Here is a 22,660-nt window from a genome sequence, read left to right as displayed (position 1 = left end):
TGTATCTAGTATATTGAACGCCAGATAAACTAACTTGTCCTTTTTTAAATAAAAAAAAAATTCCCTCAATGGAATACTTTATGGCTTTTCACTGTATGGATTACAGGTGGACTGGTATTATTAGGGGTGACACAAGCACACCCAAGTCCCTGATGTAGGATTTCTATGGCACAGACCACTATTACAAGTGATTAATGGACGTTGGGAGAGATTGTGCTGCAGCACTAGTCCCAAGATGGCCGCCGCCTATCAGCCCAGTAACATGTGCCACAAAATGGTCTGCACAACCTTTAAAAAAAATAGCCTTGGACTGTGCTGCTAAATCGCTATTGGTCTGAATCCCAGGTGTAGATGTCTGACTTGTTTGGAGCTTTGGAATGCACACTGTGGCAGCTTCTGCTGCAGCACTACAAGTCGCAAAATGGCGGCCGGCGGTCAGCCCAGGTACATGTGGATGGAAAAATCACTCTGGCCACTCTAAAAATAGCCAATCCCTATCAAAAAAGCAGCTCAGCTGCAGTTGTTCAGATGAATCACAGGTGGAGGAGAGAAATTTGCTTCCAGTTATTCAATTATCCCTGCCTATTCTCGCCCTAGCATCAGCTGCGTCTATCCCTGTTCTATTCACATCGGGAGTGAGCACGTCCCGACGTGCGCACAAGCTTATAAAGAGGCTGAGTCACATGCTGCACTTGGCCAATCACAGCCTTGCCAATAGTAGGCATGGCTGCGATGGCATCTTAGGGCAAGTAGTATGATGCATGTTGATTGGCTGCTTTGCAGCCTTTCAAAATGCGCCAAAATACATGCCGAACGACGAACCCGAACCCGAACTTTTACGAAAAAGTTCGGGTTCGGGTCCGTGTCACGAACACCCCAAAATTCGGTACGGACCCGAACTATGCTCGAACTGTTCGCTCAACACTACCCAGGAGTTTATTAAAGCAAAGAAGTGGAATATCCTTGAATGGAAAAATCAGTCACCTGATCTGAACCCAATAGAGCATGCATTTCACTTGTTAAAGACTAAACTTCAGACAGAAAGGCCTACAAACAAACAGCAACTGAAAACTGCTGGAGTAAAGGCCTGGCAGAGCATTAAAAAGGTGGAAACACAGCGTCTGGTGATGTCCATGAGTTCAAGACTTCAGGCAGTCATTGCCAACAAAGGGTTTTGAGCCAAGTATTAGAAATTAAGATTTAATTTACAATTATTTAATTTGTCCAATTACTTTTAAGCCCCTGAGATGAAGGGATTGAGTTAAAAAAATGCTTTAGTTCCTCACATTTTTATGCAATCATTTTGTTCAACCCACTGAATTAAATCTGAAAGTCCGAACTTCAACTGCATCTGAATTGTTTTGTTCAAAATCCATTATGGTGATGTACAGAACAAAAATTAGAAAAATGTTGTCTCTGTCCAAATATATATGGACGTAACTGTATGTGTTTCAATCTAATATTACAAATGCGGTTCTAGGGTTTGAGTAAATTAGCAGTATATTAGAAGGTAATTTGCAACTTTTTGGACATTTATTCTAAAAGAATATGTACTACACTTGTTTATTATACCATATTAGTGCAATATTTGTCTATAAAACTGTAATTTTGCCATGACTTTCATCAAAGTGGATGATTCAGAGGTCAAATTAATGGGAGTCATAAGGTATGTAGCGGTGTTCTTTCTTCAGTATGTGCTAATATTAAAAGAGAAAAAGCCTATTAAACATGTGGTAATTGCTGGTCATATGGTTTCCATCCTAGTGGCAAATTCTAATACACTGAAATCCATCATCACTATGTGCGCCAGAGGGCACAATAGCTACATGCATAGAGTCACTTGCCACATAGTGGCCTAAGATGTACAAATGTAGAAGACAGGAATTCCTAGTCAGACACACACACAAAAAAATAAAAAAATATAGTTTTTATATATATATGGATAATTTTTTTTTATTTCAATATCCACTTTTGCCTCAAAAGAAACTATTACATATTGTTATTATGGAATTAACCTTGGTCAATCAAGCAGCTAAGGTGAGGTGACTTTCATAAAATGAGGATAATTTATTGATACAAACTTGCTCTGTCAGGGTTGCACTCCAAAGAAATGAATATAGTTAGCTAGATGTCTATGCTGAAATCTGCAACAGATGCACTTTTTTGGTGCATAAATATTCCATCAACCACTCGGACCGCTTCTCTCACTTAACCTTGAGCTCATCTATACCCTCCCTCTACAAATGCATCACATTTCTTCAGCCTACAAAATGACAATGTCAACAACCGGACAACAGCCTCATTGTGACGTTAGATCTAAGTGTTAATATAACATTCAGTCAATGAAGGAGATGACTGGACACACAAGCTCTTCTTGGAGAATCACTATTTTTATACCAAAATCTATAACTTTCGTTAATTCTTTGTGGTCCACTCTTACGTAAGCTCTTGGCCCGTTCAGAGCTTCAGGAAGAAGGACAATCAATCTCTGTTAACCCAGAAAGCTGACCAAATGAAATGCCTTTTCTAGACTGTACCCTATTACTGCATAAGTCATTTGCTTTGCCTAGAAATGAGTGATGGGATGGCAGAGTCACTAAGGCTTAAGAGTTTCTCCATAAATCTGCCAAAATGTTGTGTGGATTACTTCCCAGGATTAATTACAGTGTGCGCCCTTCAAACAAAGCCTTGACCTTAATCAGCCGCTCATTGGCACAAACTTCAGGATGTAACTATTACATTTTGAGTAGAAATGCATATACAGAAGGACGGACCAACTGGACAATAGACCATATAAATAAATCAATACATTATAAAGTATACATATATATATATATATATATATTCACTGTATTACTGTACACACATAGATACAGTACATTGATAAATACATACAGTATAAATATACATACATAGTAATTCATAATCATGTATTTTTAGTTGCCACCACATTTTAAAAGTGAATATTGAATTGTTTAACATTCTTAGGACCTTTTTACATGGGACAAGAATTAGGGCAATTATCGTGAAGGAATGTCTGTATAAACATTTGTTCCCAATTATTGGCCTGTCTGAAGGTGCTGACCAATTTCTATTATTTTTTATTATCGGATGATCCCATAATATGCAGAATAAGATGCAGAACCTAAAATCAATGTTTCTCACTAGCACAAACAATGTAGCTGTATGGGGACAAACATCATAGTAATAATTGTTCATCCCCATGCAGTAATGATGAGTGCTTCTTTTAGGTGCAACAAACTAATGGGCCACGTTCACAATCACTTCCCCCTCTATTATCCATGTAAAGAGCCCTTAAAAGGACCTGTAACCTCTCCAGATATGTCTCTTGCAGCAACTACTTGCATCCTCCTTGTAATAACAATTCTGGAGAATCTAGTCTTTTGACTTAATGTTGTAACATTCATTTATTTCTTCTAGACGTTATGAATGAATTGCTGAATGAATACGTTTGCAATGAAGGCCTAGATGGGTCTTGGCAGTTGGGGTGTGTTCCTGCACTGTCTGAAACTGGCAGCATTGATCGGATAATGTCTGATTGTGCAGGGACAACTGGTAACACCCATCTGAACCTTCATTGCAAACTGCTGGCAATTCATCTATAAATGAATGGCACAACGCAGAGTCATAAGAATAGAATTATGTTAACCAGTCTCAAACTCAAATTAATTTGTGTATATAAGGGGTCATTTATGAAAGCAGACATGTCAGTTTTGTGGCGTAAAAAGTCACAAGTCATGGCAACTGCGACATATGACATTTTTGCGACATTTGTTGTTCTTTGCCACAGTGGTCTATGTTTAAGAGCTAAAAGTGAGATTAGACCTAGATTATGGCTCATTTACTATGTGCGACTATTGCAAAAGTCGCAACTCATGCCAGGCAACCCCCTGGTGTACTTTTACACCGAAAGGTGTAAACCATATTACACTCACACTACATATATTATTAAAGTGCACCAGTTCATAAATTTGGTGCAGGCACACAAAGCAAAGCCAGACTTAAAACTGACATAAAAACAACCTCAAATGATAAATGACTGCCATAGTATTTCGACATAAAAGCTATAGGTAGACAGACAGATATAGTGGATAGATGGATACATAGATGATTGATAGATGGATTGTTTGCCATTCGCTTCCGGTAATAAATGACATACAAATATTAATTTTGCACATATTAAATGTTAGCACCAGGAGAAGACTAAATTCAGATGGAGCTCGACAGAACTTTAAGCAATTAACTTTCTCAGCAGTAGACAATCCAGATGAGCTGCAGCTGTAATAAATACTTCCGAAAATATTTTTTTCACCTCCCAAAATTTAAGTGGAATCAAAGCCTTGCTGTGCTCAACTGTAAAACAGGCTAATCGCTCCTGCCTTTGATGTGTTCTGCACGATTCTTTCCCATGATAGCTGTCCCTGCTGAGCTGCACCCACTGGTCAGGATTAAGGCAGGCTTGCCATTCAGACAGATATATCTGGGTGTGACTTTACAGTCAGAATATATTAGGGTGATGATATGAAAAGCTAAGGAAAATTTGAAACTGATATAACTGATTTCTCATTTTCTTCATACTGTGCGATCTAGGATTCTGACTTCAAAGCACAGTTGTTACTCAAAATTTTGCGAGCTAAATGCATTTAAGTCTACAAATTCAACATGACAGCATGCTTAAATATATGTATAAAATGTGTACTGTACAGTAGTCAGTTCAATATTGCTGCCTGTAAATATCCCTATACATTGTAATACAGAAATATTACTGTGTTAAGAGGACAAAAAATGTAAAATACAGCTGACTAAAATTTTTTAAAATATAGAAAAAGTAAATATTAAAAAACCTTTTCACATTTCTCATATATGTCTAAAAAATAAGCATAATTGGTAAACACCTCATCTAAAAATGTCTGAAATGTTAAAATACCATGTTATTTATGATGCACGCTGAACGCTGTAAAACAAATCCCCAATGGTAGAATTTTCCTTCACCTCGGCTCCCCAAATAATTGAATAAAAAATTAGTTGTAATAAATCAATAAAAAGTAGCAATAAAAACTATAGTTCATCACCCACACAAAAATCAAACCCTGACATAATTCAATCCGAAGAAAAATAAAAATATAGGTGTCAGATTATGGTGGCATAAAAAACAATATTGACACAACAAAAAACATATGTATTTGGTATCTACATAATTGTACAGACTCACAGAAAAAAAGTTAACATCTCCATTTTAGCACACAATGAATACTATAAAAACAAAACCCCAAAACACAATGATGGAATTACGTTGTTTTTTTACATTGTTACCTCCTAAAAAATGTATAAAAGTTATACAACACTTTATAGCTTGAAAAAAAATTAAATGTTATGGCTTTTGAAATGTAGAGATTAAATAAATAAATAGATCACTTCAGCCTTTAATGGATTTTAATATTGATGGCCTATCCTCAATATCCGATTGGCGAAGGTGCAATACCCTGCTTAACCACTGATCATCTGTATACCAGTAACTCCAGTGTGGAAAGTTGGGGTTGAAACTACACAGCTACATTCATTGTGTAATGAACGGAGCTGGTAACTACAATGTAGCTTCTACTGAATAAATGTAAGCGGCTCTACAGTTACCAGCTCCATCCCCTGCACAAAGGAGTGTAGTTCCAGTACTAGAGCTGTTCTAATTGGTGGGGTTGCTGGGTGGTGGATCCGCATGGATCAGATATTGATGACCTATCCTATAGATAGGTCATTAATATTAAAATCCTATATTACCCCTTTAAGTACCAAACTAGGCTGCATCCATAAGGGGCTAAGAGCTCTTATGATGACTCAAATTTTAGCATCCCCCCAACTTTCTGCTTTAAGCAATTTTAAAGCACACAATTGATATTAGATGTTAGTTGGTAGATCCCATCAAAGTCTAGCAAGATCGTCCAACAATGTAATACTTTATGGAGGGCTCCAGACAGTTTCCCAATATCTAGGTTCATTTTTGTCATGCTTTTTCCGGAAGATGTGGTAGAAGAGGGTACAATAATGCAATGTTTATGGAGGAGGGGGGCAACTGAACTGAACTATGTCGACTGCTGTCAATGTGTTATGATATGGGGGGATCTCAGTGAACAATGAATTTGTGTGGTTAAATGAAGAAATTTTGGTAAGTATAGACTATCAAGCCCAAAAGCCTTATAATCATAGATGACTGGGACAAATGTGGTAGGAATATTGGTAATATATACTTCACTTCTTTTGTAAAAAAAAAAACAACTAAAAACTGTATATATACATTTTTGTACCAATAAAATAAAGCAAACAGTAATTAACCATATAAGTTTTAAGTGGATAACAAATGTTGTTTCATACCTGAAACTATAGTGTAACCAATTCCTCTAGGACGCCCTCTGTCTTGATCAATTGCTGTTATCATACGTATTGTTGTCCCCTTTAGAAGGAAAACATTGAGACATTAAACATCGAGTAGCCATATCATGGAATTCAATGTGCTTTTCATGCAGCATACTATCTCTGGCCAGCTTTATATTACAGTGTCAGATATATACTGTATCTCTTTAGATGTTTACGGTTTCTTTCAGGTATACAGAAGCACAAACTGATTAAAAGGGGTTCAGCAAATGGCATGTATTATATAGACAAAGTAAATACACTTACTATGAAATCCTGCAGCGGTGGCCGTGCTTGCACACTTTAGGAAAAGGTGCCAGCCTATGCGCACTCCCGCAGTCCCAGCCACTAGAGAGGCAGGCACTTTTTCCTATAGTGTGCAAGCATGACCCCCAATACTGGATCGCAGGGTGGTCGTAAGCCCTGGGAAGGAGGAATGTATAATGTGATGGAAAAATGGATCAAGCCAACAAAGGAGGCAATGTGATCAATCACAATACATTAGTAAGTGCCCTGTCATGTAACTTTCTCTACATGATGAATGTAAAGTGAGACAAAATGTTTTTAACATCCTGAATTAGTGCTGCTTTAAACTATATGAACGTTGCAACACAAGAACTGTACTGAAAGCTAAAACTAAAAGACAAGACAGCTCAGAAATTTGAAAAGTGAGAGCATGCAAAGCTCATTCTCCACTGAAAGACCTGCAGAAAAGATGAGATTAAGCTGACCAAACACATTAGATATATGTCAACCAAGTCAGAGGACCATCTAATGTGTATGAGGACCCCTAACTCTCTATTGATAGCAGATTTCAATATATCCAATACTTTTGTTTTCAGGTAGATATGCCACCACCTGCAGTATCTGGAGAAGACAATGGTGTCTGACAATGGCTTTCTCCCCTCTCGGACAAGCCTACATGTGTATGGGGGGCAGGGGCGTTGCTAGGTTAAAACATTCGGGACCTGGGCTCCTGATGTTTTGTCCTAGGCCCTGAATGTCCTGCCTGCCTGCTAGATACAACTGTATTGCCGTCCTCAGGACGGCAATACAATTGAACTTGATGCACTAGAAATTCTGAAGGACCTGTGATGACATCACAGGTTGCGTGACCAGTAAAACAGGCAGTGGTTAAGAAGGACCTGCAATTATGTCACCATCATGTGACCAGTGCAGGAGAAAATGGCAGTGAAGAGGAGAAGTCCTGGAGGAAGAAGCTGTGGTGATGTCTGCTACATGAGAAGAGGTAAGTGAAGGGAGAGGCAGAGCAATGCTGGGAGTTGTGGTTATTTAACTGGGATTGAATGTTAGGGCTGAAGATAGGGATTTTATTTATATGAAACGGTGTGTTGGAGGTGGCTGGGGAGGGGTCATGTTATTTACATGGGACTGTATATTGATGGTGGCTGTAGGAGCGGGTGATACTATTTACATGGGACTGTATGTTGAAGGGGGCTGGGGGAGGGATTGATGTTATTTACATGAGATTGTATGTTAAGGCTGAAGGGAGGGATGCTATTTACATGGAACTGTGTGTTGGAGGGGGCTGGGGGAGGCAGTGATGTTATTTACATGGAACTGTGTGTTAGAGGTGGCTAGGGAGGGTGTCATGTTATTTACTGTACATGGGAATGTATGTTAGGGCTGAAGGGAGGGATGTTATTTACATGGAACTGTGTGTTGGAGGTGGTTGGGGAGGGGGGTCATGCTATTTACATGGTACTGTATGTTGATGGTGGCTGTAGGAGGGAGTGATGTTATTTACATGGGACTGTATGTTAGAGGGGGCTGGGGGAGGGAGTAATGTTATTTACAAGGGACTGTGTGTCGGGGGAGGGGCTGGGGGAGGCAGTGATGTTATTTACATGGAACTGTGTGTTGGAGGTGGCTGGGGAGGGGGTCATGTTATTTACATGGGACTGTGTGTGGATGGGCTGTAGGAGAGAGTGATGTTATTTACATGGGACTGTATGTTGATGGCGGCTGTGATGTTATTTACATGGGACTGAATGTTAGAGGGGGCTGGGGCAGGTTGATGTTATTTACACAGGACTGTATGTTGAAGGCAGCTGTGGGAGGGGATTATGTTATTTACATGGGACTGTATGTTGGAGGCAGCTGTGGGAGGCAGTGATGTTATTAACATGAGACTGTATGTTGATGGTGGCTGTGGAAGGGAATGATGTTATTTACATGGGACGGAATGTTGAGGGGGCAATGTTATTTACATGGGACTGTATGTTGAAGGTGGCTGGAGGGGGGAATGAAGGTATTTGCATGGGACTGAATGTTGAGAGAGTAATGTTTACATAGGATTGCATGTTGAAGGCGGCTGGGGAGAGGGTGATATTTGCTTGGAACTGTATGTTGAAGGCAGCTGGGGAGGAGGTGATGTTATTTACATGGGGCTGTATTTTGGAGGGGGCTGTAGTTAGAGAGGGATGTTATTTACATGGGACTGTATATTGGAAGAGGCTGGAGAGATGGTGTGATGTTATTTACATGGGACTCTATGGCGGAGGGAGGGAAATAGTGTTATTTACATGGGACTATATATTGGAGGGGCTGAAGGGAGGGGAGTGATGTTATTTACATGGGACTGTATTTGGAGGGGACAGGAGACGGAGAGATGGTGTGATGTTATTTACATGAGACTGTATGGTGGAAAGAGGAATATAACTATGGGGACAGTGCAGGGCGCATTATAAATACTGGGGACACTTCAGGGTGACCATTATAACAGTAGGGGGCAGTATAAATACTGGGGACACTGTATGGGTATTATAAATCCAGGGGACATTATAGGCATTCTTTTTTTTTTGTTGCACATTTCTTTATTAATTTTTGTTACATATATGTAACATCAGAGATATATCCAAAAGAAACATGTCATGTAAACACAGCATTAAGTAAAAGAAATACAGTGTCACATATATTAAATTGCGAACCGTACATCAATTATCAACGGTCTTCGAATAAAACAGCAAATAACATACCCCGCCTCTCTTCGGTCTTTTACCCCCCTTCCCCTCCCCCAAATGCCTACTAATATGCCCTGTAACTATCAGAAGTCAGAATCAACCTATCTACCCTTAACAGCCCGGTCTAAGGTACTTTCAACACCCCCAAGCTCTCTTTCAGGTCCTCCGTAAAATACCAGGACGTTAACTTAAATGAGGACAGGATTCGCGGATATTCCGAAGCGGGAGTGTACCTGATCAGGAACCGTTTCCATACTTGATAGAGTTTTTTCCCCAAAAGCTCTTTATTATTTAGGGCCTCAAGCCATTCTAAGTGAAACACATGTCGTAATTGGACGAGAACCATATCACGAGATGGAACTGTTGGCTGCAACCATAACTGCAGAATACAACGTTTGGCCACCATCAAAAGTTTATGACCCAATGGTGCAAGATGCAGGGCTCCGCCATCTCCTTCCCTCCCTGAAGACGAAGAGGGCTGAGTGATCGAGTGCGTGATCACCAATACTGGGGAAATATCTCCCTTAAAACTGCTGATATCCCGCAAGATCTGACCCACCTGTGACCAGAAATCGGTCAGCTTTGGACACAGCCACAAGCCATGGAAAAGGTCCGACCCTTCCAACATACATTTGGGGCACCCCTTCAATCTGCTGGTATCACCCTCCTTACATGGGATGTTAAAGCACAATGTAATATTTTAAGATGGGTTTCTCTCCATAGCTCATTTGTAACCGCTCTATATAGACCCGACAGACCTGAACAGATATGCGAGTACAAATCCTCCACTCCCAATAGCCCCTTCCATTTGTCAATTTTTTTTCCCTATCCCTAGATCTCCATTTGTCTCGTAAGGACTGGTACAAGGAGGTTATCGTGGGTGTAGTCGTAGTTTTGAGAAACCGGTCAAAATCATTCCTAGTCCACTCCCGAGACAGGTCTCTAACGAGGCTTCTACCATAACTTCTAACCTGCAGATATGGCAAAAAGTTTGATCCCCGTATCCCCCATCTCTCCTCCAACTCTTGCATTGTGGCCCATCTGTCTTCCCCCTCTTTGAACAGGTCACCCACTGTAGCAATCCCTTTCTGGGCCCAGTCACCAAAAAGTTTGTTAGTCTCTCCCAATTGGAAGCCGGGGTTACGAAATAACGGAAGATGCTTAGAGAATTGGTAAGACAAATGAAATAGTTTCCTCAAGATCTTCCATGTCAGGACAGTGTCCCTCAATATAAGCGACCTCTTGGCGAAGATTGGGATCCTGGGTATGCTAGTATGCAGCAAGGCCACAAGGTCCCAAGGTTCCGCCAGTTGTGTTTCCACTCTCAAATTGGAATAATAGGACGTTTTATTTGCCCAATCCAATAAGTGACGACTCAGGCACGTCAAATTGCACCCTCTTAAGTCCGGGAAATTAAATCCCCCGTGTTCCTTTCTCAACTTCAACTTGTCTAGGGAAATACGTGGCCTCTTTCCCTTCCACAAAAATATCAAGAAACCCTGTTCTAATTTCTGAATATCCGCATGTCTAAGCAAAAGTGGGATGGTCTGTAAGTGATATAACATTCTGGATACCCCCATCATTTTTATTAAATGACACCGCCCGATCAGAGAAAGTGGGAGGTTCATCCACCTGTCCAGGTCTGTCAGTATTCTAGAGATCAGCGGTGGGAAATTTAATTGGTACAGTGAGTGAGGGTCTTTTCCCACCTTAATGCCCAGGTAGGTAATGTGGGTCTTGGATCTAGTAAGAGGTAAACTTGTCAACCCACGTTGGGATCCCCCACTATCAGAAGACAACGTTAGCAACTCACATTTGGCCATATTAACTCGGTAACCCGAGTAGGAGCCAAAAACCCTCAGCTCCTCGAAGATTCTTCCTATATGATCTTGGAGTTGAGCCAGAAAAGGGATGATGTCATCAGCGAACAGGGCCATTTTCAATCGCGTGTTCCCTATCCTTATCCCCTCAAAGAGGTCAGACTGGTTCAGGCTCCTGGCTAGAGGTTCTGGAGCTAGGTTGAAAAGAAGGGGCGATAGGGGACACCCCTGTCGTGTGCCTTTCTGTAGAGGAAAAGGGCTAGAAAGGAAACCCTGTGTATAAACTCTCGCTTTGGGGTTCTTATAAAGCTGAGACAGGAAAGTCCGAAAAGGTCCCACAAACCCCATCTTGTCCAATACCGCCTCCAGCCATGCCCACCGGACATTATCAAATGCCTTTTCAGCATCTAGAGTAAGCATGGCTGGAGTCTCCCCCTTCTCGGGATGATATCTAACCCTGTCGAGAACCGTTATCACATTTCTTATATTAATAACCGCCAATCTCCCCTGCTCAAAGCCTACCTGTTCGGGGGCAATAAGAGTAGGCAACATAGTCGCCAAACGTTCCGCCATTATTTTGGATAGTATTTTTGTGTCAACATTTATGAGGGAAATGGGCCTATACGACCCGGGGTCCAGCAAGTCTTTCCCCGCTTTGGGCAACAATTTAATGTAGGACATGTTCTCCCTGTCTGGGGGCGCCTTTGCCCTCAGCATCTCGTTATACAGCCGCAGCAAGACTGGAGACACCTGGGTAAGCAAGGTCTTATAATACTCCCCCGAATAGCCATCAGGTCCTGGGTCCTTGGAGTTACCCAGGTGACGTATGACCGCCTGGAGCTCCCCTATGGAAACATCTGCATTTAGCTGCATTTAGCTGCGCAACCTGGTCTTGTGTGAGTGATGGCAATTGTACCTGACTTAAAAGAGTATCTGTTAGGTCTGCAGTGACAGGATCTTCATATAGAGATTTATAATATTCCCCCACTATTCTGTTGAGACTGGCTGGGTCAGTAACCACCTTGTTATCAGGGCCCCTCAGGGCAGATATAAATTGTGGGCGCCTTCGGCCCTTCGCCAGGTTCGCCAACAGACGGCCCGCCTTATTGCCAAATCTATGCAGGGTAGCTTCAAATGCCGTGAACCGCAGGGATTCCCTATCTTTAGTGAGCCTGTCAAAGTCCTGACGCGCATCCACCCATCTCCTTTTATTCGCTTCAGTTGGGTTACCTAAGAAAGCAGTATAGGAAGTCCGAACTCTAGCACTAGCTTCTTCCTGTTGTACCAGCACCTTTTTTTTTCATCCCAAACACATAGTTCATTATCCTCCCCCTAATTACCACCTTAGACGTATACCAGAACAAACTGGGGTCCTCCATATGTTCCTGGTTAGCATCCTGGTATTCTTCCCACCACCCCACTAGCTTATTTAGAAAATCCTCTCGGGATAACAACTGGGAAGGAAATCTCCAGAGATAGTCCGGGCCCCTGGGGTACTCTGCACTAAGAACCAACTCTACCGGGGCATGGTTCGCAATTACAAGGTCCCCCACATTCGCCATCTCCACCCTCCCACTCAGAGAATGGTTGCCTAAGATATAATCTAAACGAGAGCACGAATCTCTTGTGCGGGAATAAAAGGAGTAGCACCGCTCATCAGGATGCATCTGTCGCCAAGGATCTACCAGCTCCGTCGCCTGCATCAATGTTGACAACACCCCATCTTGGGACCTAGCGACCCCTTCTCCACAGTCAGCACGCTTCCTATCTTCCAGTTCACTGAGTACGGCGTTAAAGTCCCCCCCTACTATTTTGTTGGGACACTCATCCTGCAATAACATCTCCTCCAACTCTCCCATAAATATTGTACAAGCTGTACCGAGTCTCCTGCACCTTCAACGATACATGGACCCACCTTCCCTGGCTATCTGACTCACAGCCCATCACCTGACAATTAAGCTGCCCGTTAATTAGGACTAACACCCCAGCCTTTCTGTTGACTGCCGGCGAGCCCATAACTTGCGCTACCCACAGCTTTTTCATCCTGAAAAAATCCTCCTGACCCAAATGCGATTCCTGCAATAAGACTAGGTCGGTTTTCAACTTTTTGAGATGTCTAAGTACCCTCCACCTTTTCTGTGGTGAGCGGAGGCCATTTACATTCCATGATATTACTTTCATTCTACCCGGCCGGGGCAGTAGAGAAATAGGCAAAAACTTGTCTCCCCCCAAGTGGTAGTACTAGAACAGACCAAGTTCCCTCTAACCTCAAGGTATGAAAACAAAACAAGCAATAAACGTTTTAGGCCTCATGCACACGAACGTTTTTTTTCACGGTCCGCAAAACGGGGTCTGTAGGTCCGTGATCCGTGTCCGTTTTTTCGTCCGTGGGTCTTCCTTGATTTTTGGAGGATCCACGGACATGAAAAAAAAGTCGTTTTGGTGTCCGCCTGGCCGTGCGGAGCCAAACGGATCCGTCCTGAATTACAATGCAAGTCAATGGGGACGGATCCGTTTGACGTTGACACAATATGGTGCCATTTCAAACGGATCCGTCCCCATTGACTTTCAATGTAAAGTCTGGAGTCCCTTTTATACCATCGGATCGGAGTTTTCTCCAATCCGATGGTATATTTTAACTTGAAGCGTCCCCATCACCATGGGAACGCCTCTATGTTAGAATATACTGTCGGATATGAGTTAGATCGTGAAACCTCATTTCCGACAGTATATTCTAACACAGAGGCGTTCCCATGGTGATGGGGACGCTTCTAGTTAGAATATACTACAAACTGTGTACATGACTGCCCCCTGCTGCCTAGCAGAATCCGATCTCTTACAGGGGGCCGTGATCAGCACAATTAACCCCTCAGGTGCCGCACCTGAAGGGGTTAATTGTACTATCATATCCCCCTGTAAGAGATCAGGGCTGCCAGGCAGCAGGGGGCAGACCCCCCCCCCTCCCCAGTTTGAATATCATTGGTGGCCAGTGCGGTCCCCCCCCTTTCTCCCTCTATTGTAATAATTCGTTGGTGGCACAGTGTGCCCCCCCCCCTTCCTCCCTCTATTGTAATAAATCGTTGGTGGCCAGTGTGCGCCCCCCCCCTTTCCTCCCTTTATTGTAATAAATTGTTGGTGGCACAGTGTGCGCCCCCCCTTCCTCCCTCTATTGTAATAATTCGTTGGTGGCACTGTGTGCGCCCCCCCCTTCCTCCCTCTATTGTAATAAATCGTTGGTGGCACAGTGTGCGCCCCCCCCCTTCCTCCCTCTATTGTAATAAATCGTTGGCGGCACAGTGTGCGCCCCCCATCGGCCCCCCCTCCCTCTATAGCATTAACAACATTGGTGGCCAGTGTGCGGCCTCCCATCTCTCCCCCCCCCCCCCGATCATTGGTGGAAGCGGGTTACTAGCAATAGTACAATAGTAAAAGATTCATACTTACCTGGGAGCTGCGATGTCTGCTTCCGCCGGGAGCTCCTCCTACTAGTAAGTGACAGTTCATTTAGCAATGCGCCGCACAGACCTGTCACTTACCAGTAGGTGGAGCTCCCGGCCGGACACGAACATCGCAGCAGCCGGTAAGTATGAATCTTCTACTATTGTACTATTGCTAAGTAACCATGGCAACCAGGACTGTAGTAGCGTCCTGGTTGCCATGGTTACCGATCGGAGCCCCAGCGATTAAACTGGGACTCCGATCGGAACTCCGCTGCCACCAATGATGGGGGGGGGGGGAGATGGGAGGCCGCACACTAGCCACCAATGTTGTTAATGCTATAGAGGGAGGGGGGGCCGATGGGGGGCGCACTTTGTGCCACCAACGAATTATTACAATAGAGGGAGGGAGGGAGGAAGGGGGGGGCGCACACTGTGCCACCAATGAATTATTACAATAGAGGGAGGGGGGGGGGCCGCACTGGCCACCAACCTATTATTACAATAGAGGGGGGGGGGCGCACTGGCCACCAATAATATTCAAACTGAGGAGGGGGGGCCGTAATTACGGCCCTGATCTCTTACAGGGGGCCGTAATCAGCACAATTAACCCCTTCAGGTGCCGCACCTGAAGGGGTTAATTGTGCTGATCACGGCCCCCTGTAAGAGATCGGGTGCTGCCAGGCAGCAGGGGGCAGTCTTGTACACAGTTTGTAGTGTATTCTAACTAGAAGCGTCCCCATCACCATGGGAACGCTTCTGTGTTAGAATATACTGTCGGTTCTGAGTTTTCACGAAGTGAAAACTCAGCTTTGAAAAAGCTTTTATGCAGACGGATCTTCGGATCCGTCTGTATAAAAACTAACCTACGGCCACGGATCACGGACACGGATGCCAATCTTGTGTGCATCCGTGTTCTTTCACGGACCCATTGACTTGAATGGGTCCGTGAACCGTTGGCCGTGAAAAAAATAGGACAGGTCATATTTTTTTCACGGCCAGGAAACACGGATCACAGATGCGGTTGCAAAACGGTGCATTTTCCGATTTTTCCACGGACCCATTGAAAGTCAATGGGTCCGCAAAAAAAAACCGAAAACGGCACAACGGCCACGGGTGCACACAACGGTCGTGTGCATGAGGCTTAAGGCTACTTTCACACTAGCGTTCGGGGCTCCGCTTGTGAGCTCCGTTTGAAGGGGCTCACAAGCTGCCCCGAATGCATCCGTACTGCCCAATTGCATTCTGAGTGGATGCGGATCCGCTCAGAATGCATCAGTCTGGCAGCGTTCAGCCTCCGTTCCGCTCAGCAAGCGGACACCCGAACGCTGCTTGCAGCGTTCAGGTGTCCGCCTGGCCGTGCGGAGGCAAATGGATCCATCCAGACTTACAATGTAAGTCAATGGGGACGGATCCGTTTGAAGATGACACAATATGGCTCAATTTTCAAACGGATCCATCCCCATTGACTTTCAATGTAAAGTCTGGACGGATCCGTCTGAACTACTTTCACACTTAGAATTTTTTCTAAACTATAATGCAGACGGATCCGTTCTGAACGGATCCAAACGTCTGCATTATAGGAGAGGATCCGTCTGTGCAGACACCAGACGGATCCTCTCTGAACGCAAGTGTGAAAGTAGCCTAAATTTGTCACTGCACCTCCCCAGCTGAATTTATGAAGATGACTCCCTTTTTTCTGTGCTACAGAACATTTACCGCCCCCTCATAGCTCCGTTCTAATATCGGGTTGAGCGTTCCGAAAAAACATGTGAGGCAGGAGCCCGACAGGACTAATATATCCCCCCGATCCCCCCTCCCCCCCCCCTCATCCCTGTCAACACCGCCAAACAGATGGTAAAACTAGGCATATTAGACAAAATAAAGACAGACAAAGGAAAAACAACATAACGACTAGCAACGGTAGCTCAGTAAACCTTGGACGTTCGCTTCTTCAGCGTCTGTTCGGTCCCAGAGTCCCTAAAAGTGCAATCAAATCCGCCTCCATCACAGTGCGGACCGGAACAGTCAATTCCTCTTGGTCGATGCTCTGCGACCTCCTGGAGATCTCTGGTCCCGGGGCTGTGGTGCACCATCCCGCACCTCCCAGTCACAGCCTGCCGGATCTTGATCTTCCTGCTTGCCAAGCGGATCCCTCAAAGGGTCAAAAGTAAACGGCACATCAGACCGGTGAGAGTCCAGATTGTCTTCCTTGAGTCTTATAAGCATTTGCTCCGCTTCCTGGGGGTCCCTGTAGAACCGCACTGAACCATCACGCAAAGTTACTTTCAGGTGGGCTGGATATTGTAGTTGGAACCGCATCTGCTGCTTGTACAATTCCGAGCAAACTCGACTAAAGTCTCTGCGCTGACGTGCTACCGTGGCCGAGTAGTCGGCAAATAGAAGAACAACGTGACCTCGAATCCGCAGGGGCTCTCTACGGGCCCGGAAAGCGCGGAGAATCGCCTCTTTATCGCAGTAGTCTAAATAGCACATTATCACCTGTCGCGGTTTCCCACGGGCATCCACCGTATTGTTGCCACTGCGACCTTTACTGTCCGGTGCCGGGCCTACACGATGGGCCCTCTCCACCTTATGCTTGCCCTCCAGACCAAGGGCTTCGGGCACCTCGTGCTCACATATCTCCACCAGAGCTTGAGGTCTAATATTCTCAGGTAGGCCCAGAAGTCTCAAGTTATTCCGCCTGGACCTATTTTCCAGGTCCTCCAGCTGGTCTATCAGGATAATGTTCTGCTTGTACAGATCCTGGGTTTCACTTTCCGCTCTCTCCATTGCCCCTTCTACTTGTACCAGTCTTTTTTCCACATCTTCTATGTGGGAATCTTGCTGGGCCAACGCTTCCCGGATCTCGTGCAAGGACTGCGTCAGGGTTTTGGTCAGTGTCTCTCTAATATCCGACGCTGGAGTGTCAGTAGCCACTGTTTGGGATACGAGGGATGGCAGCTCCACCACTTGTGAGTTCAGCAGCTCAACTGGTGAGGCTGGGCAGGGATCTGCCATCTTGTTGAGCACGCTCTCCCCTCGTGCGGCCTTGCCCTTCGTCGTTATCCTGCTCCCGCTCCTCAAAAGATAGCGGTCCATGGACCGAATTGCCCAGATGCAAGGCAGACCAAACCTCCCATGTTCCGATCTCTGTTGCACGCCTTTACAATGGAGCGGGGCTCAATTTAGGTGAGCGGTGTCCGGAGCTCTAGCACTCCACGTCCTGCATCACAGCGCCAGAACCGGAAGTGATCATTATAGGCATTCTTATTACTACTGGGGGCTCTATAGGAGTGACTTATAGATCTGTCTTATTATTACTGAGGGGGCTGTAGAGAGCTTTATTACCACTGGGGGAATAATAGGGAGCCTTATTTCTACTGGAGGCTCAGTGAGGGTATTATTAATACTGGAGGGCTCTTCTACTAATGGGGGCACTCTTGGGGAGCGTTATCACGGTTGGGGGCACTGTAGGGGTCAGTATTACTAATGGGGACATTCTTGGGGAGCATTATCACTGTTGGGGGCACTGTAGGGGACAGTATTACTAATGAGGGCATTCTAGAAGGGAATTACTATTAGTGGCACTATGAGAAGCACTATTACAATGGGGGCACTAATTTTTCTTCATGATAGTATTTGGGGGTATTGGGTGGCACAGCGAGCAGCAGGATAACACTGTGGGGGCTCCAGTTTGGGAGATGATAGAAATGTGAGGAACCTAAGATGTCTGTGTGTCACACTCTGCAGAGACGAGGAGTGGCTGAAAGAAGTTGTACAGACCAAATGGAGAAGACAATGACAGAGAAGATCTACATCGGAGGAGACGTCACCTGGAGGCACTGGATGTGACAGGTATGTGCTGCTGTATAGCAAGTATATCAAAATGTGATGTGTAGGGGGAGGGTGGGGGGATCGACTTAGAGAACTGGACCATAATTATTGGGGCTTGGGCCCCGGATCTTTTGAGACCCTAGCATAGCCCCTGATGGGGGAAATTGGGAGAGGTAGCTGCCAGCTAATCTAATGTTCGGCCAATAATTATGTCATTTCTGCTATTTAGTTACAATAATACACTTTAATATAAGTCTTGGTGTCTCCCCTTTTTACCCATAAAATTGCTGAATAACTTTAAGTACTCATTCCACAAACTATAGCGACAGTGAAATAAAATGTTAATTAATGCACTGTTCTAAACACTTATTGCTGCTCCTTCTTCATTTTCATAGCCTAACACAGAGCTGCGAAACACAGATTCTCATTTTTCCCCAGCAGAGAAAATGTCATGCTTGGAATTTGCATGCATAATGACAGGAAAGGCAGGAAGGACAGGCAGCTTCAGTCACTTTGATCCAGGGCTATAGTTTATCACACATCCAAGTGAAAGGTCAGTTTCATCATTTACAGAAACAAATAAATGGTTAAACTGGTAATTGTGCAATATCTTAATTTCACCAATGCCTAAAAGTCATGCAATATACAATCAGTAACAGATTAATGAACCAAAGACCCCAAAACCTCAGCTACATCTTTACTACTGTTCCTTTTTGTAGTGAACATACATACAGTAGATACAGCAACCACTATGGCCCTGGGAGAGAGTTCCTCAGAAGCATAATTCACCATACAGCACATTTCTCTGCTACAAGACAAGGTCATAAGAGGCAGCCAAACTGCAATCTGTAGACCACATGTTATAGAGCAGGAGGAGCTGAGCAGATTGATATATAGTTTTGCAGTAGTAAATTCAACAAAACTTGTCATTTATACATTTACAGCCCGGCTATTTCCAAATGAAAGACTGTCCCTGTGCACATTTATCAGTGAGTGACAGCTATGTATGTATACGCACATACACAGAGAATGCTATCAGTCACTGATAAAATCACCCCTATAGACAACTATCAGTGACTGACAGCTATATGTATACACAATTACACAGATAATGCTATCAGTCACTAATAAAATGGCCCTTTGTACAGCTGAGATCAGAAAGAGGAGAGATTTAGCCCCTTCATAACAACGATTTTCCATTTTTGTGTTTCCTTTTTTCATTCCCTGCCTTCCCAGAACCCTAAATGTTAACCATTTTTTTAAGTCATAAGGGCTTCTGAACAAGTTATGGTTTCTAATGTCGCATACAGTATTGGAAAGCTGTAAAAAAAAAAATCCAAATGGGGCTGAATTGGGAAAAAAGGCAATTAATTCCGCCATAGATTTATGGATTTCGTTTTTACAGCACTCCCTGTGTGATTAAAGAAAACCCCAGTTTTATAGAAATTGCATGCTGGTCAAGTTACACCTCTAGCTGGAAGGAAGGGGTTAGGTCAAAAATTTGGCATGGGAGGGGGGTTCCCTGTTTCAACTTTTGTCTCAGGCAGCACGAAGGCTATGTGCTCCCCTGCCCCTGGCCACAAAGCACTGAGGGAAGGGGGAGGCCAAGCTGAACCCTTGCACCAGGGCTAATGAGCCTTTAGCTATTCCCCTGCCAGGGGGCCACCCAAACCCTTCTCTCTGCCGCTGCCTGGGTACATAATAAGCTATCAGTGGCAATTAATTCTGTGAGAATAAGGTACTTATGTACCCGGCTAGCGACATGCCCTCCCGCATCTCACCTCCTAAGCGCTCTGCTCCATATCTTAATCAGAGACAACTGGAAGAGGAGGAGAGAAATTGCCCTTTTGGGGCAATATATTGGGCGGCACTGTGGTATGTGGTATTTTGTGCTATGGTATTGCTGTCCTCCCTGCTTTTGTTGCCCCGCCTACTGTCAATTTAGACCCTCCTACAATATGGAGCCACCTTTAGTTTAAATTTTTTCCAGGGCCACTTTAGGTTCCCAATCTACTGCTGGCCTGAGCTTTGAGTTACTATCAGTAATAACAAAGGTGCTCTGTTCTCATCTTCTGTGTTTGACCCAGCCTGTTTGATAATTCTGCTTGCCTGCCGCCTACATCAACTACTGGGCCTGTCTAACCCTGAGCTTGTCTGATCCTCTGTATCATACACTTCTGACCATCATGTCAGCTATTGGACTCCGTTCACACTAACTGCGGTTCTTACTGCAACTTGAGCTATTTAAGTGTTACTCTGTGAGTCAGCTGTCAACCATAATAGCTAATCCTGTAGGTAGTGGTTCAGTTTATCACTTGCTGCGTTCTGTCTTGTCTCCTGTGAGAGTGCTGAATAACACCCTAGGGGTTAGTGGCTGCCATCCCTTGGTTGACACTGAGAATCTACATTCTCTGGTTTGACCAAATACTGGTCATAACAGATACCATATTTGTATATTTTTTCTTGTGTTTTAATACTTAAAAACTTTTTTCCCCCTTTTCATTGCCATATTTTAACCCACATAACTTTTTTATATTTACTGTAAGTCTATGGGCCTGTGTAAGGGCTCATTTTTTGCAGGGCAATCTGTAGCTTTAAGTGATACTATTGATGTGTATATGGCTTTTTGATCACGTGAGGTGTAGTGCTGAAAAATGGCGAATCAGAAATTTTTATCTTTTTGTATTATTTATTTTATTTGTTATGGGAAAAGAGGGAGTGATTTGATTTTTTTAAACTTTTTTTATATTTTTAAAAACTTTTTTACTTTTTTTTATTAAACATGCAATCTTTAGATCGCTTCTTCCATACATTTATGTGATTTAATATAGTAGTGTAAGTTAAGTATATTTTTATAGAGCACTGCCACCTGCAGGCATCCATAAGAATATACCTGTGATAAGCCTGGTAACCTTCAGCAGACTTCAGCCTATGACCAGTGGCGTACCGCCCATATAGGGAGACCACGCCGTTGCTATGGGGCCCGGAGCACAGGGGGGCCCGGAGTGCACGGAAGGCCCCGCCCCCTCCGTTTATTTTAGCCAGTACACACTGTGGCGCAGCAGGCCCGCGGCACTTGCCTTTGATTGGCGCAGACCCCCCATTCCTCGCGCCCGCCCCCTCCATTTACCAGCCTCACTAGTCACTTCAGGAACTTGATTCTCCCGGCCAGGCTGCGGGTGTGTTCTAGTCTTCACACTGGCCAATCAGCGCAAGTCAGCAGCACAAAGAGGCAGCTGCTGATTGGCCAGTGTTTGCAGGCAGCAGGAGCGGGCGTCGCTCATACATACCCATACAGAGCGTGACCTGAGCGAGTGAAGTAGGCTGCGCACCCTCCTGCACCCTGCACCCAGCCCTAGACTGAAGGACTGACCGCCAGACACAGAGTCCCAGACTGTGGTCTATTGATTGGTTGGTGTGCCTGTGGATTGTGGTTTGTTGTGTATGGGAAGGGAAGGGATTGACAGGCAGCAAGAGAACTCATAGGGAGGGGGGCTCATAGAGGACAGTCTGCTTTCCTCCTACTCTGTCCTGTATGAGCCTCCACCCCTGAATCCTCTATGAGCCCCCCTAATGCCCCCATTACCCCAAAATGCCCAGGGGGGAGGAGTAGGAGACAAGCACAATGCTCTCTATGAGTCTCCCCCCCCCCCCCCCCGAGTCCTCTATGAGCCTCCCAACCCCTAATGCCCCCATTACTCCAAAATGTCCAGGAGGGGAGGGGTATGAGGGAAGCACACTGTCCTCTATGAGCCTCCCCCCCCCCCAAGTCCTCTATGAGCCCCACAACCCCTAATGCCCCCCCAAAATGCCCAGGGGGGAGAGGAGTAGAAGGAAAGCACACTGTCCTGAGCATTTTGGGGGTCATTAAGGGTTTGGGGGGCTCATAGAGGACAGTATGCTTTCCTCCTACTCTGTCCTGTATGAGCCTCCCCCCTGAATCCTCTATGAGACCCCCTAATGCCCCCATTACCCCCAAAATGCCCGGGGGGGGGGGGGGAGAAGGAAAGCACACTGTCCTGAGCATTTGGGGGGCATTAAGAGTTTGGGGGGCTCATAGTGGACAGTGTGCTCTCCTACTCCTCCCCCCGGGAATTTTGGGGGGCATTAGGGGTTGGATAACCCCTCTAACTCCTTTCTGCTGATGCTGACAGTA

General features: G+C 44.7%; 1 protein-coding gene across 1 annotated transcript in view; it reads right to left on the bottom strand.

Moving 5' to 3' along the window:
- Positions 1 to 22,660, bottom strand: part of CDH23 (cadherin related 23) — a 1,196,655-nt gene that overhangs the window by 846,671 nt on the left and 327,324 nt on the right. Inside the window, exon 7 of the mRNA XM_040438415.1 lies at positions 6,388 to 6,466. Within this exon, the coding sequence (XP_040294349.1) occupies positions 6,388 to 6,466 (79 nt within the window). The remainder of the gene's footprint in view (positions 1 to 6,387; positions 6,467 to 22,660) is intronic.

Source organism: Bufo bufo, chromosome 6, assembly GCF_905171765.1.
Source record: "Bufo bufo chromosome 6, aBufBuf1.1, whole genome shotgun sequence".
Classification (NCBI taxonomy): domain Eukaryota; kingdom Metazoa; phylum Chordata; class Amphibia; order Anura; family Bufonidae; genus Bufo; species Bufo bufo.
The sequence above is the reverse complement of the archived record's forward strand: the minus strand, read 5'-3'. Positions and strand labels throughout refer to the sequence as shown.